General features: G+C 43.1%; 1 protein-coding gene across 2 annotated transcripts in view; it reads right to left on the bottom strand.

Moving 5' to 3' along the window:
- Positions 1 to 8,389: 8,389 nt before the first annotated feature.
- The window catches only part of PDIA6 (protein disulfide isomerase family A member 6), a 52,586-nt gene continuing 47,305 nt past the window's right edge, over positions 8,390 to 13,670 (bottom strand). For both annotated transcript variants that reach the window (XM_077488787.1, XM_077488786.1), the window contains exons 10-13: positions 12,283 to 12,355; positions 10,072 to 10,230; positions 9,787 to 9,883; positions 8,390 to 8,949 (exon numbers count right to left, since the gene is read on the bottom strand). In XM_077488787.1, coding sequence (XP_077344913.1) covers positions 8,881 to 8,949; positions 9,787 to 9,883; positions 10,072 to 10,230; positions 12,283 to 12,355 — 398 coding nt within the window. In that variant the 3' untranslated portion in view covers positions 8,390 to 8,880. The remainder of the gene's footprint in view (positions 8,950 to 9,786; positions 9,884 to 10,071; positions 10,231 to 12,282; positions 12,356 to 13,670) is intronic.

A 13,670-nucleotide genomic window follows, 5' to 3' on the forward strand; every position in this document is an offset into this window, starting at 1 on the left:
AAATACATAATAAGAATAGGTGATAGAGATGTACAAGCTAAAGAGCACTTGTTCTATCACAGTTACTTATAGGGGGATCCCTAGTTTCCCCAATCCAGAGCCCCATATCTTTTTGAACTCCTTACCATTACCCTGCTTAAAAAAGAAAACCCTTTCATTACCAATATTTTTTCTTATATTGGCCAACCATATTTCTGGTAATGGGCTAGAGTGTGCTTGCCAGTTCTGGGCAATTAACTTCCTTGCCTGGAAAAGGCATCTAGTAACTGGTGCAAATATATTTTTTGAGATATTATATCCCTCCGGTATAGCCAACAAGCAAGTCCTCACTGTTGCCTCTAATGTCAACCCGAAAATATCATTCACATGATCTATAACTCGTGTCCAGTATCTAAAAAGTTTCGGGCACCTCCAGAACATATGAATGAAGTCTCCAGCCTGTCCGCATCTGGGGCACTGATCATTATCCCTCCATCCCATTTTAAACATTTTCCTAGGTGTATAATATACCCGGTGAAAAAAGAAGAGTTGAGAAGCTTTCTGTGCCGGAGAAATAGAAACCTTGGTTCCCTGTTCCATTATCCAATCCCAATCAGGTATGGACACTGGACCCACATCACTCTCCCATTTCATTTTACTTTTAATCATACCGCTTCGATCTAACAATTTGTCCCCCAGCCTAGCGTATATAAACGTAATCAAGCCTTTGAGCGTATCTCGAGACATGATTTGAGATATCACCGGGACCTGGATCAACTGTATCTCCTGCGATCTAAATTGGGCCTGAATTGCGTGTCTGATCTGGAGATATTTGTAGAATGAGCGGTTTGATAGAGAGAATTCAGATCTTAGGTCAGAAAATGATCTAATAGCTGAACCCTGGACAATTTGCTCTAGCCTATGTATCCCTTGAGTTTCCCATTCCCTACATCTTTCCACTTTAAATAGCTCATCTAGGTTTCTATTATCCCATAAGGGAGTCAACACGGATATCTTCTGATATCCTAGTAAGGCCTTAACTGTTTTCCATAGTTTAACTGCCTGAGTAATTGTTGGGCAGTGCATATTAAATGAATTTGCCTCTAACGCCTCCACAAGCATATTGTGCGGACAGCCTAGCATTAACAGCCTGTGGCAGGGATTAGCTTCACTTATTGCCCTTGCTCCAGCTAGATGCTGTAGCTGGGCCGCTAAGTAATAGAGTCTAGGATATGGGATCGCCAACCCCCCTTGTTCCAACGGCAGCTGCAAGGTCCGTAAGCTAATCCTCGAGGGGCCCTTTTTCCATATAAGAAGTCTAAATAAGGATTCTATTTTCTTAAACCATCCTTCCCCAATCCATATTGGTGAGTTATGAAGGAAGTACAAAATTTGAGGGAGCCATACCATCTTGACCAGATTGCAGCGGCCCGCCATCGAGAGGGGGAGGCGACTCCAGATATCGGCCTTTTGTTTTAATTTTACTAGGAGAGGAGATAGATTATCTTCCAGGTAAGCATTTACGTCCCTAGTAATCCACACCCCTAAGTATTTAAACTTCTCAACCTGTTTCAAATTCTGAATCTCTTGGGGAGCGCAAATGAACCCCGGTTCCAGCGGCAACAAAGCGGATTTATCCCAATTAATGGTCAATCCTGATATGAGACCAAATTCTCTAATCATCTTCATTGCCGTTTTCACCGAGGCCTGAGCATCCCCCAAGAAAAGCAGAATGTCATCAGCAAATAATGCAATTTTTTCCTCTACCTGTCCTCTCCTAAATCCCTGTATATCAGGGGTAGCCCTAATACCGATGGCTAATGGCTCCACTGCCAAAACAAACAATAGGGGGGAGAGGGGGCACCCCTGCCTCGTACCTCGTTCCAATAGAAAGGTCTCAGAAAGCTCATTATTAATTTTAATTTTCGCTCTTGGTTCTGTATAGAGCAGTTTTATCCATTTAGGAAAATTTGGTCCGAACCCAAATCTGATAAGCACTTTAAATAAATATTCCCATTCGAGGCTATCGAATGCTTTGGCTGCATCCAGAGTCAAAACTGCTCTGGGGCCTCCATTATCTACTGGAATCTGGGCATTCAAAAACAGTCTACGGATATTGATACTAGTAGATCTATTCGGGATAAAACCCGATTGGTCAGGGTGAATGAGCTTGTGGACAATTCTTTTTAGGCGTGTTGCGAGCACTTTTGCTAATATTTTAACATCCGATCCCAAAAGCGAGATCGGACGATATGAGGCCGGGTCCATTGGGTCTTTATCCTCTTTAGGAATCACCACTATCGTGGCTTCTAACATCGAGGAAGGCAAGGCTCCACACTGCAAGGACTGCTTCAATGTCTCCAATAGTTGTGGGAGCAGGACCTCCCCGTATCTCTTATAGATCTCGATTGGTAAACCATCGGGTCCTGGTGCTTTTAAGTTAGGCATCTCTGCCACCGCTCTTTGGAGTTCCTCGATAGAAGTTTTGGAGGCCCCAATTACTAAGTCTTCTGCTATTACTGTTGGCATATTCAGATTCCCCAAAAAGGCCGCCATAGCTCCCCCTTCACTTCCTCCTTGGGATTTATATAGTGAACTATAGTAGTGATAAAATGTGTTATTGATAATGGATGGTTCAGAAGTAATCTCTCCCTCTAGGGTTCTAATTGATATTATCGCTGAGGGTGCCGTATTTACTTTAACCAAAAATGACAGCATTCGCCCCACTCTTTCTCCCTCCCCGAAATTTGCTTGCTTCTGCAGTATACGTCTATTGTCCATCTTATACCTAATAATTGTCTTAAATTCTTTCTGTTTATCCAGCCAAGCCTTCTGTGTAGTAGGATTCGGATTCATAATATACTGTCTTTCTGTCTCTAATACCGCCTTGGTGGCTTCCTCTTCCTGTTTTTTCATCTCGGCCCTGCTTCTAGCGATTTGTTGAATAAAAAGACCTCTTAAAAAGGCCTTTAAAGAGTCCCAGATGACCCCCACTGATGCTGTACCCATATTAACCATTATAGCCTTAAACCTTAACGGGGCCAGCGCCTCTGCCAGAACCTTTGTAAAGATCCTTGGCGAGGCCGAAAGCCCGAAAGGGAGAGCTGGAAAACTGGAGGTGTACCACTCCCGTGTTCATCCTCACAGCCAACCTGAGAAACCTCTGGGACTCCGGATGAATCGGGATATGCAAATATGCATCCCTGAGATCCACGGTGGCCATGTAACAACCCTGAAACAGAAACTTGGTTACAGAGAAGATTGACTCCATACGGAACCGCTTGTATTTTATGAACCTGTTCAGGGGGCGGAGATTCAGTATCAGCCTGAATTTCCCCGAAGGTTTCTTTACCACGAATACGTGGGAGTAAACCCCCAAGCCTCGCTCCTCTAGAGGCACCTGCACCAGTACTTCTTGGTCTACCAGATCCCCCAGAAGAAGACCCAGAGCCTTTGCCTTCTCTTGGTCCCTTGGTAACCTGGTTACCTGAAAATTCTGGAGGGGAACTAAACCAAACTCCAACCTGTAGCCGTTCCTTATTACATCTCGTATGAACAGACTTTTGGTTGAAGTATCCCATTGTGGAAGGAACTTCCCCAGCCTTCCTCCCACCGGGACACAGGAGTCACTGGGTTTTAGGGGAGGGTTGAGGAGGATTGAATAAGATTCCTCCTCCGCCCCTTCCCTTGTGACCCGACCAATGTTTTTGGGGCGAACCTCCCTTTCCTGCAGGTTCTGCTGCCTAGAGCCTCAAAAAAAGCGCTTTCCTTCAGCTTTCTTTTTCTTTTCTGGGAAAGCTTTCTTCCTATCCTGCGTGCGCTCTAACGCCTCTTGCAGGCCGGGCCCGAGCAAGTGGTCCCCTGAAAAAGGTAATCCACATGGCTTCAATTTCGAAGCTGCATCGCCTGTCCAGGTTTTAAGCCAAACGGCCCTTCTGACAGCGTTCACTAATGCGGCAGATCTAGCAGCCAATTTGACTGATTCTGCAGAGGCATCGGCCAAAAACCCCACTGCCTTGAACAGTAGCGGAAAGGACTTCAACAGCTGTTGCCTGGAAGTGCCCGCTGAAATATGCGATTGTAACTGTGTAAGCCAACACTCTAAAGGCCCATACACACGATCAGACTTTTTGACAACAAACATGCAAATTAGCTGTTTTGGAGCAACATCCGACCGTGTGTATGCTCCATCGACAAACTTTTTTGGTTTTCATCTGACTTTTGTTGGCTGTGCGAACGGACAAACTTTCTGGCAACAAAAGTCCGATGGAGCAAAGTCTGATCGTGTGTACAGAAAACCATAGGACTTTTGTACAAAGTACAAAACAGGCATGCTCAGAACCAATGCAAAAGATCAGACAACAATACAGAAGTTGACCAAAGGTGGCGGTAAAGAGCAGAAAAACCACGTGATTTGGTGAAAGTTGGCTGAAAATGTCCTGCTGTGTGTATGCAATACAAGTTCAGGGCCGACGCCCTTTGTACAAAAATCCAAGGGAAAGTTTGTACAAAGTCCTATCGTGTGTATGAGGCTTAAGTTTCTGGCCACACAGGTAGCTACTAAGGCTGGTTTAAGCCCAATGGAAGAGGCATCCCAGGCCCTCTAAAGCCTTGTACACACGGTCGGAGAATCCGTCGAAATGTGTCCTATCGGACCGCGTCGTCGGATAATCCGACTGTGTGTGGTATGCATCGGACTGATTCCGTCCGAATCTGCGTCGGACCCAATTTTCCAACATGTTGGAAATATTTACCGACCAACTGGGCTGGTCGGACCTAATCTGATCATGTGTAGAGCATTTTGATCGGACCAAGTGCCACGCATGCTCAGATCAAATTCCTACATCAAAGCTATTGGCTACTAGCCTGAATGTAGTCCCATCATAACAAAATTACGTCATCACGTTCTGAAAGATCGGATTTTTCGCCAACTTTGTCCGACCGTGTGTATGCAACAGTTTCGGACAAGATCCGACGGACAAAACCTGACGGGCAGAATCCGACGGATTTGATTGTGGAAATCTCCGACCGTGTGTACAGGGGCTTAAGCAGCACGTCTCCCCTCTTATCCATGGGATCCCTGAGAGAACCCATATCATCAAAGGCCAAATCTGTCTTTTTAGAGACTTTAGCCAAGGGAGCATCAAGTTTGGGAACTTTGTTCCAGGGATGCAACGCATCAGTCTCAAAAGGGAACCTCCTTTTACGGCTACCTGAAAAAAATTGCCTTTTTTCCCTGTTGTTCCCACTCCAGCAGAATCGCCTCAATCAGCGATTTATGGACGGGGAATACCCTGTCTTTCAGTACACTCAACCCCTGATACATCATGCCGTGTTTTGAAAGCTGGACCTGTTCTTCCCTGATCTCCAAAGTGTCGTATATTGCCTTGAGGAGGTCACCCACATCGTCCAAAGACAGCTTGTATCTGGATGATCTAATGGATTCTTCCTCCCCCTGACTCAGTAAACTCTGTCCTAGAGGAGGCTAATGACCTTGGTAACCTATCCTTATCCACCTCCTCCTCCTCCTGACTTGGTTCAGACAAGGAAGGCATACTCACGGCCCTGGGTAAAGAGACAGAAGGACCCTGCATCCTATCCATCATGCTCTTGAATGACTGGAAGGTGGATGCTATTTCATCCTTTACGGATGTCAAAACTTTGTGGCAAGCTGCCACTGAGTCCTCTTTCATCAGGCTACTGACACAATCCGGGCAAAGCGGCTTCTCCCAACCGGTGCCTAACTTAGCCCCACACACAGCACATTTCCTTCTGGGCAAAGGTATCTGGGCTCTGTCCTGTTTGACCTAAAAACAAAGAAAAACAGGATCCCATTAAAATACCACCCCTGACCACACCACTGTGCTTCTAGGGTCTGCCTAGGAAGTGCCCCCCTCACCAGCAGGTTCCCCACCCCGGGAGGGTACTAAGGTCAGAGTGACCCCTCCACCCCCCAGTGTAAGTCCTGGTCTGCCCTCACCAAGCTTACCTGAGAGGTGCTGGAGCCTGTCGAAACCGGACTCGACCTGCACAACTGTGCCCTCCATGGTTCCAGTGTCTTACTCAGTCTCTGAGCCTTCACACCGCTCCAGGCAACCCTGTAGCCACACCGCTGCGCCCAAAGGACTGGAACAGGTCCTGCGGCGCCCCCCGATGACGCGAACCCGGCGGAAGTGCGTCTCTCCCACTTCCGGATGCCAGAACGCAAAAACTCCACCCCCTCGCGCCGTGCATTCCTTACGAACGCACCGCTTGCAGTACCCGAACGCCAGCCAGTGGATCCGAACGTCTCTCGCCCGCCATCCGACCGACCAGGTACGAGCGGTTAGCGCTATAGAGAGGGAGATTGCCGCCCATCGGGGTCCCATTCTCTCCGAACGTTTTTAATGGCAGCGGGGACTGATAGCTACCCTCTCCTCCCTCCGAACGGACCGAGGGGTGCTAAGGGCCAGGTCCACCAGGTGCTCCCCCCAGGACAACCCCTGAGAAGAAGGAGCTCCCCTATTAGTTCAGACGTGCTCCTTCCCATCCGTCAGGAAACACAAAAACTTAGGAGGGCCTGGAGGACCACACCTTTTATTTGATTGGGTTGACGTGTTTCCTGTCCCGGAGGGAGGAGCCCTATATCTCAGAGGCTGTCCTGGAAGACGATACGAGAAAAAATAGTGCCCCGAAGGCCAGATAAAGGCTAGCAAAGGGCCGCAGTTTGGGGACTGCTTTTATAGACGTTGTACAGAACATTCATTGAAATCTTATGTTCTGCTCACTTGCTTGGCTTTCTAACACAGACGACTATCTAAAGCTCACCATACACTATGCCAGTTTTGACCAGTTCCTGATGAACTGGCCCAAATTCACCAAAATTCCCCATCAGGTCCCCTTACATTTGATTGACACCAGATGGCAGTGTCCGAGTCTATAAACTGCTATTGGATTAAATAGCGGTTATGGATCCGCCCACTGTTGTGCGCTGTCAATTAACAGCAAGGCGAAACCAATGGGGAACTTGTCTCAGTTCACCACAATACACAACTCCTGTAAGACAGGTACATAAATAGGTGCAAGCAAAGACAATGTTAGTGCGGAGTGGAATTCTAAATGGTGTCTGCAACACTCTTTATAAATTTCCCCCTCCTTTCCCAGTGCACTCACTCCCTACCCGACCACTGCACCTGTCACATAAACAAGATGTGAAGCCAAGGAGTTTTGTAGTGTGGTGGGTGGAGCTGAGAGACTAATTCCCTATCAGGTCCGCCTTGCTGTTGATTGACAGTGCACGGCAGTGGGTGGATACATAGCTGCTGTTCAATCCAATATGCTATTGCCATACTTCAGTAATGACATTACCAGTATCCCTGAGCCCTGTATCTGACATAGAGTATTAACCTCTTGCTGTAAATCAGGGCTGTTGTGTGAGGGGAATAACTTGATGGATGTGTCTTTTTTCAACCTAACTATATATAAACGATGTAAGTACAAGGAGCCAATCAGTTAATTTCCTGATGAGAAGCATGGTAGTAGGAGGAGAGTGACAAAGAGATGAGGGCATTGCTGGCTGCTTCTCTAGGCATAGGCTGGGGTGGATCAAGTACAACCTGGGATCTGAGAAAGGGCCTAGCCATCAGACAAAGGACATTGGTGAAGGAAAGGTATTACTGCCGTGGAAATCATTGGATTTAAAGTGAATATTGCAGTAAAAGCTGCATTTCAATATTTTAACTTTTAATGTGCTGTTAATTTTATCTAGTTATTTTTGGGTCAAGTTCTGCTTTAAAGGCTATAAAAACATTGTGCACTCAAAAGAAGGGAATTCCTGCATAGGGTACTTTATGTTTCAGAACATTAAAACAAAATTGAAAGGAATGCTTCCATTCAAAAAGAGTCTACACCTTGAGAATGGTGCCAATCACATGACTGACATCAAAGGCACTTCATCCCACTTAGTGATCACAACTTGTGGTGGGTTATGGAATTCTAGGCTAGGCAGAGGCCTTAGGAATTATATAGCAGGATGTATTCTCATGTTCATACATCTTTTAATGTGCTGTTAATTTTATCTAGTTATTTTTGGGTCAAGTTCTGCTTTAAAGGCTATAAAAACATTGTGCACTCAAAAGAAGGGAATTCCTGCATAGGGTACTTTATGTTTCAGAACATTAAAACAAAATTGAAAGGAATGCTTCCATTCAAAAAGAGTCTACACCTTGAGAATGGTGCCAATCACATGACTGACATCAAAGGCACTTCATCCCACTTAGTGATCACAACTTGTGGTGGGTTATGGAATTCTAGGCTAGGCAGAGGCCTTAGGAATTATATAGCAGGATGTATTCTCATGTTCAGTCTCTCACCCAGCAAAATGACTACTGGATATTTATGATGGAGGCACTTCATAACAATCAGCCACCAGTTTGTCAAAAAATATTTTATTCGTAAATTGAATCAAGCTGATCAATTTGCTGATGAAAATACCCAAAAAACATAAAATATGTTAAACAAAATAACAATTGCAGCATCAACTGAGGAAACATTTAGAAGACAGTTTTTTTTTTAAATGACCCCCAAGTCCAAAAGGGCAATACCATTATTTCCTTCACGATACCCCTGAAGAAGCCCTCCCACGCAAAAAAAAACATCAGTTTTCTGCAAAACCTAAAAAGCATACAATGAAACTCGCTGTTACAATAATTCATAGAATTTTTCAGTATTCTCCCGAGAGGAACTGTCCATTGGTATCACTGAAGGCCTTCTCTTCAAGTGTACAGGTATGTCTCAGATTAAAAACAGGCCATCATCAGAGTACACCAGTGTGTTCCAGATGAACGGATGACTACCAGCGGTAAAAGTTCCTCCAAGAAGACGTGTGGTGTAACAATACAACAGGGAGATTTGTGTGCCACTTCACAGTTCGTCTTTGTCAAATTCATCCAGATCTATATCGCTGAGATCAATGTCATCCTCCACTGGTAGCTAATAAAACAAATTGAAAATTAAAAATGATTTAAATCATGAAGGAACTGCATTTAAGAAACTATACCTAATTACATTACATATATATATATATATATATATATATATATATATATATATATATATATATATATATATATATATATATATATATACATATACATACATATATAAGGCCAGCAAATGCGAGAAAAAAAAAAAAAAAAAAAAGGCGTGTGGGTGTGTGTATATAAGTGTAAGTAACAGTTACAGTATTAAATCAGATGCACATTGCCACTATAAGGCTGCAGTCGGATCCGCAGTGTAACCTGTAGGTTGAGAACCTGTTTTGTCAATGAAACCTACAATCTGCATGTAATCACTGTCATGGCTGGCAGTTAGCTGATGGCTCTCGGATGGTAAGGCGATTATTAATGTATATCCAGTATGGGGTATCATGCCAAGAAACATCAATGTGTAGATTGTGGGCAGTAAGCAGTCAACACACAACAATATGTAAGCATCTACTCAGTTTTTTTTTTTGGGGGGGGGGGGGGGGGGGGGGGGTGGTTTGGGAGCACTGAACATGTTTGCCCAGGCAATGCACCCAATGGTAGCTCACCATCTTTGGCAGATAGGCAATTAATATCTTTGTAGATAAGAATGTCTTTGTGAACAGTGATGACGGACTGTACAGCAGCAACACATTTATTATAACACAAGTCAAGGTACAGAATGTCTTTGGTCTGACCTTATCTTATGTACAAGTCTTGGAAAGAGGTAACAGGTCTGCTCAGATGTAGGCATTAATTACAGGTATGTGCTACCTGGTGTAATTGCACGGATCTGCCATCTTACCTCTCCATCCTTGCCATCCCAAGGTTCAACTGTATTGATCTTAGGGAGTGCACCTCCACCAACAGGTAATGTAGAACCCCGTCCAAATGAAAGCTCCCTGAAACAAAGGGCGTATCAATTTAAACGTTAGAATTGGTCAACATGTCTACATTAATAACATTTTGAACAGCAATCTGGGTTAACTTAAAAAAAGGCAACTCTTCAAAATCATTTTGCATTCCAGTAGGTTAAATAAGGAACAAGTACAGAAAAGACTAAAAAAAAAGGTCAAGATCACATCCTTACCGTAAGAACTCATTAATGCCCTGTTCGCTGAATGAACCTTTCAAAAGTGCAAATTTCATCTTTCGAGCATTGACAGCAGCCATGGCTGGGTAACCAAATCCACCAATACCCAGAGCAGTCTCCATGTCCAGCTGGGTCCCGGCCTCTGCCCACAGCCATCTGGAAAACGTAGGCAATATAGTAAGACATAAACTACATTCTTTTACATCTCACCTAATAACTGACCACCATATAATACTGACTACATAGATTTTTAAAGCATACTACTAATAGAACATCATCTTCTTATAAAAGCCTGCTGTAAGCCAAATACTGCTAGTCACACAGCTCTACTTCTTATTGGATTTCCTCTAGACCAGAGGTGTCCACATTTTGATTTTCCTGGGCAACACATACAATGCACTAATAATAAGCAGAAAAAGTCAGGCAGATCACAGGTTAACGATCACTGATATAGATGATGTACCTATCTGCGTAATAAAACTTACAATTTTTTTGATAATATATTTTTAATTTAAAAGGGCAACATAAAATTAGTGCAAATTTGACACTGTTTTTGACAAACTAACAAATCAATATCTGGTGGGATGGATGTAGTAGAAATTCTCAAGGTGCTGATCAGATAATTTGGTTGTAATATTGCCCTTCGTGTGCTTCGCTTTTTTTTTTTCTTTAAAATTGTGTTTTTGTGGTTCATCCTTGAAAATTTTTGCTTACAAATTTAGATGCTGCTGAAAACCGATGACATGAATAAGATGCGATTGTGAAGAGTGGGATATTTTTATTTCAGAAGATAAAAAAAAAAAAAAAAAAAAAAAAAAAAAACGTATAAATGTCCAGTAAAGAGACACTGTCAAATTGTAAACACATTTAAAAAAAAAAAAAAATCACCAATTTTAACCACTTCCAGGTCTATTTATGACATTTGTTGTTTACAACCCCCAAACATTACATAACTTGTTTTTAGCAGAGACCCTAGAGAACAAAATAGCGGTCATTGCAATATTTTGTGTCACACTGTATTTGCGCAGCGGCCTTTCAAACACATTTTTTTTCGAAAAAATACACTTCAATTAATAAAAAAAAAAACTAAAAACAGTAAAGTTAGCTTAACTTTTTTTGTATAATGTGAATGATATTACGCAGAGTAGATACCCAACATGTAGTGGCACACCAAAATTTCAGCCACTGAAAATTATCAGGTGAAAGAAAAAAAAAAAAAAAATGCTGATAAGAGCGTCGAGGCCCCCCATTGCGGGGGGTGTCATCCTTGCGCGACCTAGTCCTCCTCCTCCTGTGTGTCACGGAGCTGAATTTTCTGGGCGGCTGCAGTAACAATGCAATACCTGTGGCCAGAAAATTCAAATCCAGCTCTGTAACGCACTGGGAAGCTGCGTCCCACTGGCACTGGTCTTACAAGATCTCTAATCTCATGATTAGAGACTGCATTTTTCTTGACCTTTCTTGCACTAAAGGTGCCAATAATGGGCAACATTAAATTCATATTAATTTAAAATGATGATATTCATTAAAAAGTCGAATACAATTATATATAAAAATATACTTTTTTTTTTAAATCTGTCATTTTTGGTTTTCAGCACCAAAATTTCCATTCGCTGCACCCCTACTAACATGTCACGCTTTAAAATTGCGCACACTCGTGAAATGGAGACAAAATATGGTACTTAAAAATCTCCATAGGCGACGTTTTAATTATTATTATTTTTTTTAACGGTTACCTCTTTAGAGTTACAGTGGAGGTCTTGCACTACAATTATTGCTACCACTCTAATGATCGTGTTGATACCTCATGTGTGATTTGAACGCAGTTTACATTTGCGGGCACAACTAACGTATGCGTTTTCTTTAAACGGGCGAGCACGGAGGGACGAGGCACTTTAAAAAAAAAATGTTTTCCCCTTATTTTTTACACTCTTTTTCTGATCACTTATTGCTGTCTAAATGAATGTAAACATCCCTTGTGACAGTAATAGGCAGTGACAGCTACTCTTTATGGAGGATCTATGGTCTAAAAAACACAACTTCCTACTCTGCACCTAAAAGTAGAGGATAGCATGCACCTGTAGCAACCATGACTGGAGGGTATTAGAAGATAATCAAATCTGGATTAGGGGGAAACAATCTCATAAGATTGTTCCCATTATAACATTTAAAAAAGGTAAAGGGTAAAAAGCCAGGCCATCTTCTTACCCCCACATCTTTTTCTTGTACTTGTCTGCGAGTTTGAGCATGACTTCCAAATAGGCGTTTCTTCCCGCAGCACCTGTAACAAAAGATCACAATTCAGTTAATAGGTGGGTAGATCATATTCTAGAGGCGAAAAATAAAATAAAAAATAAAAACGGTTAAAGTGGTTGTAAACCCTTACAACACACTTTGACCTACAGGTAAGCCTAGATTAAGGCTTACCTGTAGGTCCAAGAAATATCTCCTAAACCTACACGGTTTAGGAGATATTTACTGAAAGACAGGCACCGCTGTCTACGGCGTATGCGCCGTAGACAACGGCGCGCAGGCGCACTGAGCGCGCCGCCGTCAACATGCCGCACGTGGCGGCTTCCGTGCGCGTGCGCGGGAGTGACGGCATCGCGGCTTCGCCGAATGACAGCGGCGGAGCGGCGAGACCCACTGAGAAGATGGATGCGCCGGACTACAGGGGACAGCGGTGACATCGCTGGCTCCTGTGTCAGGTAATGACACATAATGGACTACTATGCGATGCATAGTATTCCATTATGCTTTACCTTTGCAGGGAATGAAAGAGGAAGTAAACTCATCAGGGTTTACTTCCTCTTTAACAGTCACCTTTTGGGTAATACAATTCTGCAATGGGTGTGCAGTGGTGAAATGATTTGATCCCCTGCAGATTTTGTAAGTTTGCCCACTTACAAAGAAATGATCAGTCTATAATTATTATTATTAAATGAGACCAAACCAAAAATCCAGAAAAAAAACACATAATACAAATGCTAGAAATTAAGTTGCAATTCAGCGAGTAAAATAAGTATTTGATCCTCTACCAACCAACAATATTTTGGGCTCCCACAGACTTGCTCATGTGGTACACAGATTAGTCCTGTAAATTTAAGAAGGTGCTCCTAAAGACAACTCATTATCTGTATAAAAAAAGACACCTGTCCCCAGAATCTTTCTTCAATTTAAACCTCACCATCATGTGCAAGACCAAAAAGCTGTCAAAGTACGTCAGATACAAGGATTGTAGACCTGCGAGAAGGAGACAACTGTTGGAGCGATTATTCACAAATGGAAAAAAAACAAAATAACCATCAATTGCCCTCGGTCTAAAGCGCCATGCAAGATTTTGCCTCATGGGGTAAGGATGATCATGAGAAAAGTGAGGGATCAGTCCAGGACTACACAAGAGAAGCTTGTGAATGATCTCTAGGCAGTTGGAACTACAATCACCAAACAAACCATTGGTAACCCGATACATCCTCATGGATTGAAATCCTGCATCGACCGCATGGTCCCTCTCCTCAAGAAGGTACATGTACAGGCCCATCTGAAGTTTGCAAATGAACATCTAAAATGATTCAGAGAAGAGCTGGGAGAAAGTG

The sequence above is a fragment of the Lithobates pipiens genome, unplaced genomic scaffold, assembly GCF_037356315.1.
Source record: "Lithobates pipiens isolate NorthernLeopardFrog02 unplaced genomic scaffold, aLitPip1_a1.2 Scaffold_18, whole genome shotgun sequence".
Taxonomy (NCBI): Eukaryota; Metazoa; Chordata; class Amphibia; order Anura; family Ranidae; genus Lithobates; species Lithobates pipiens.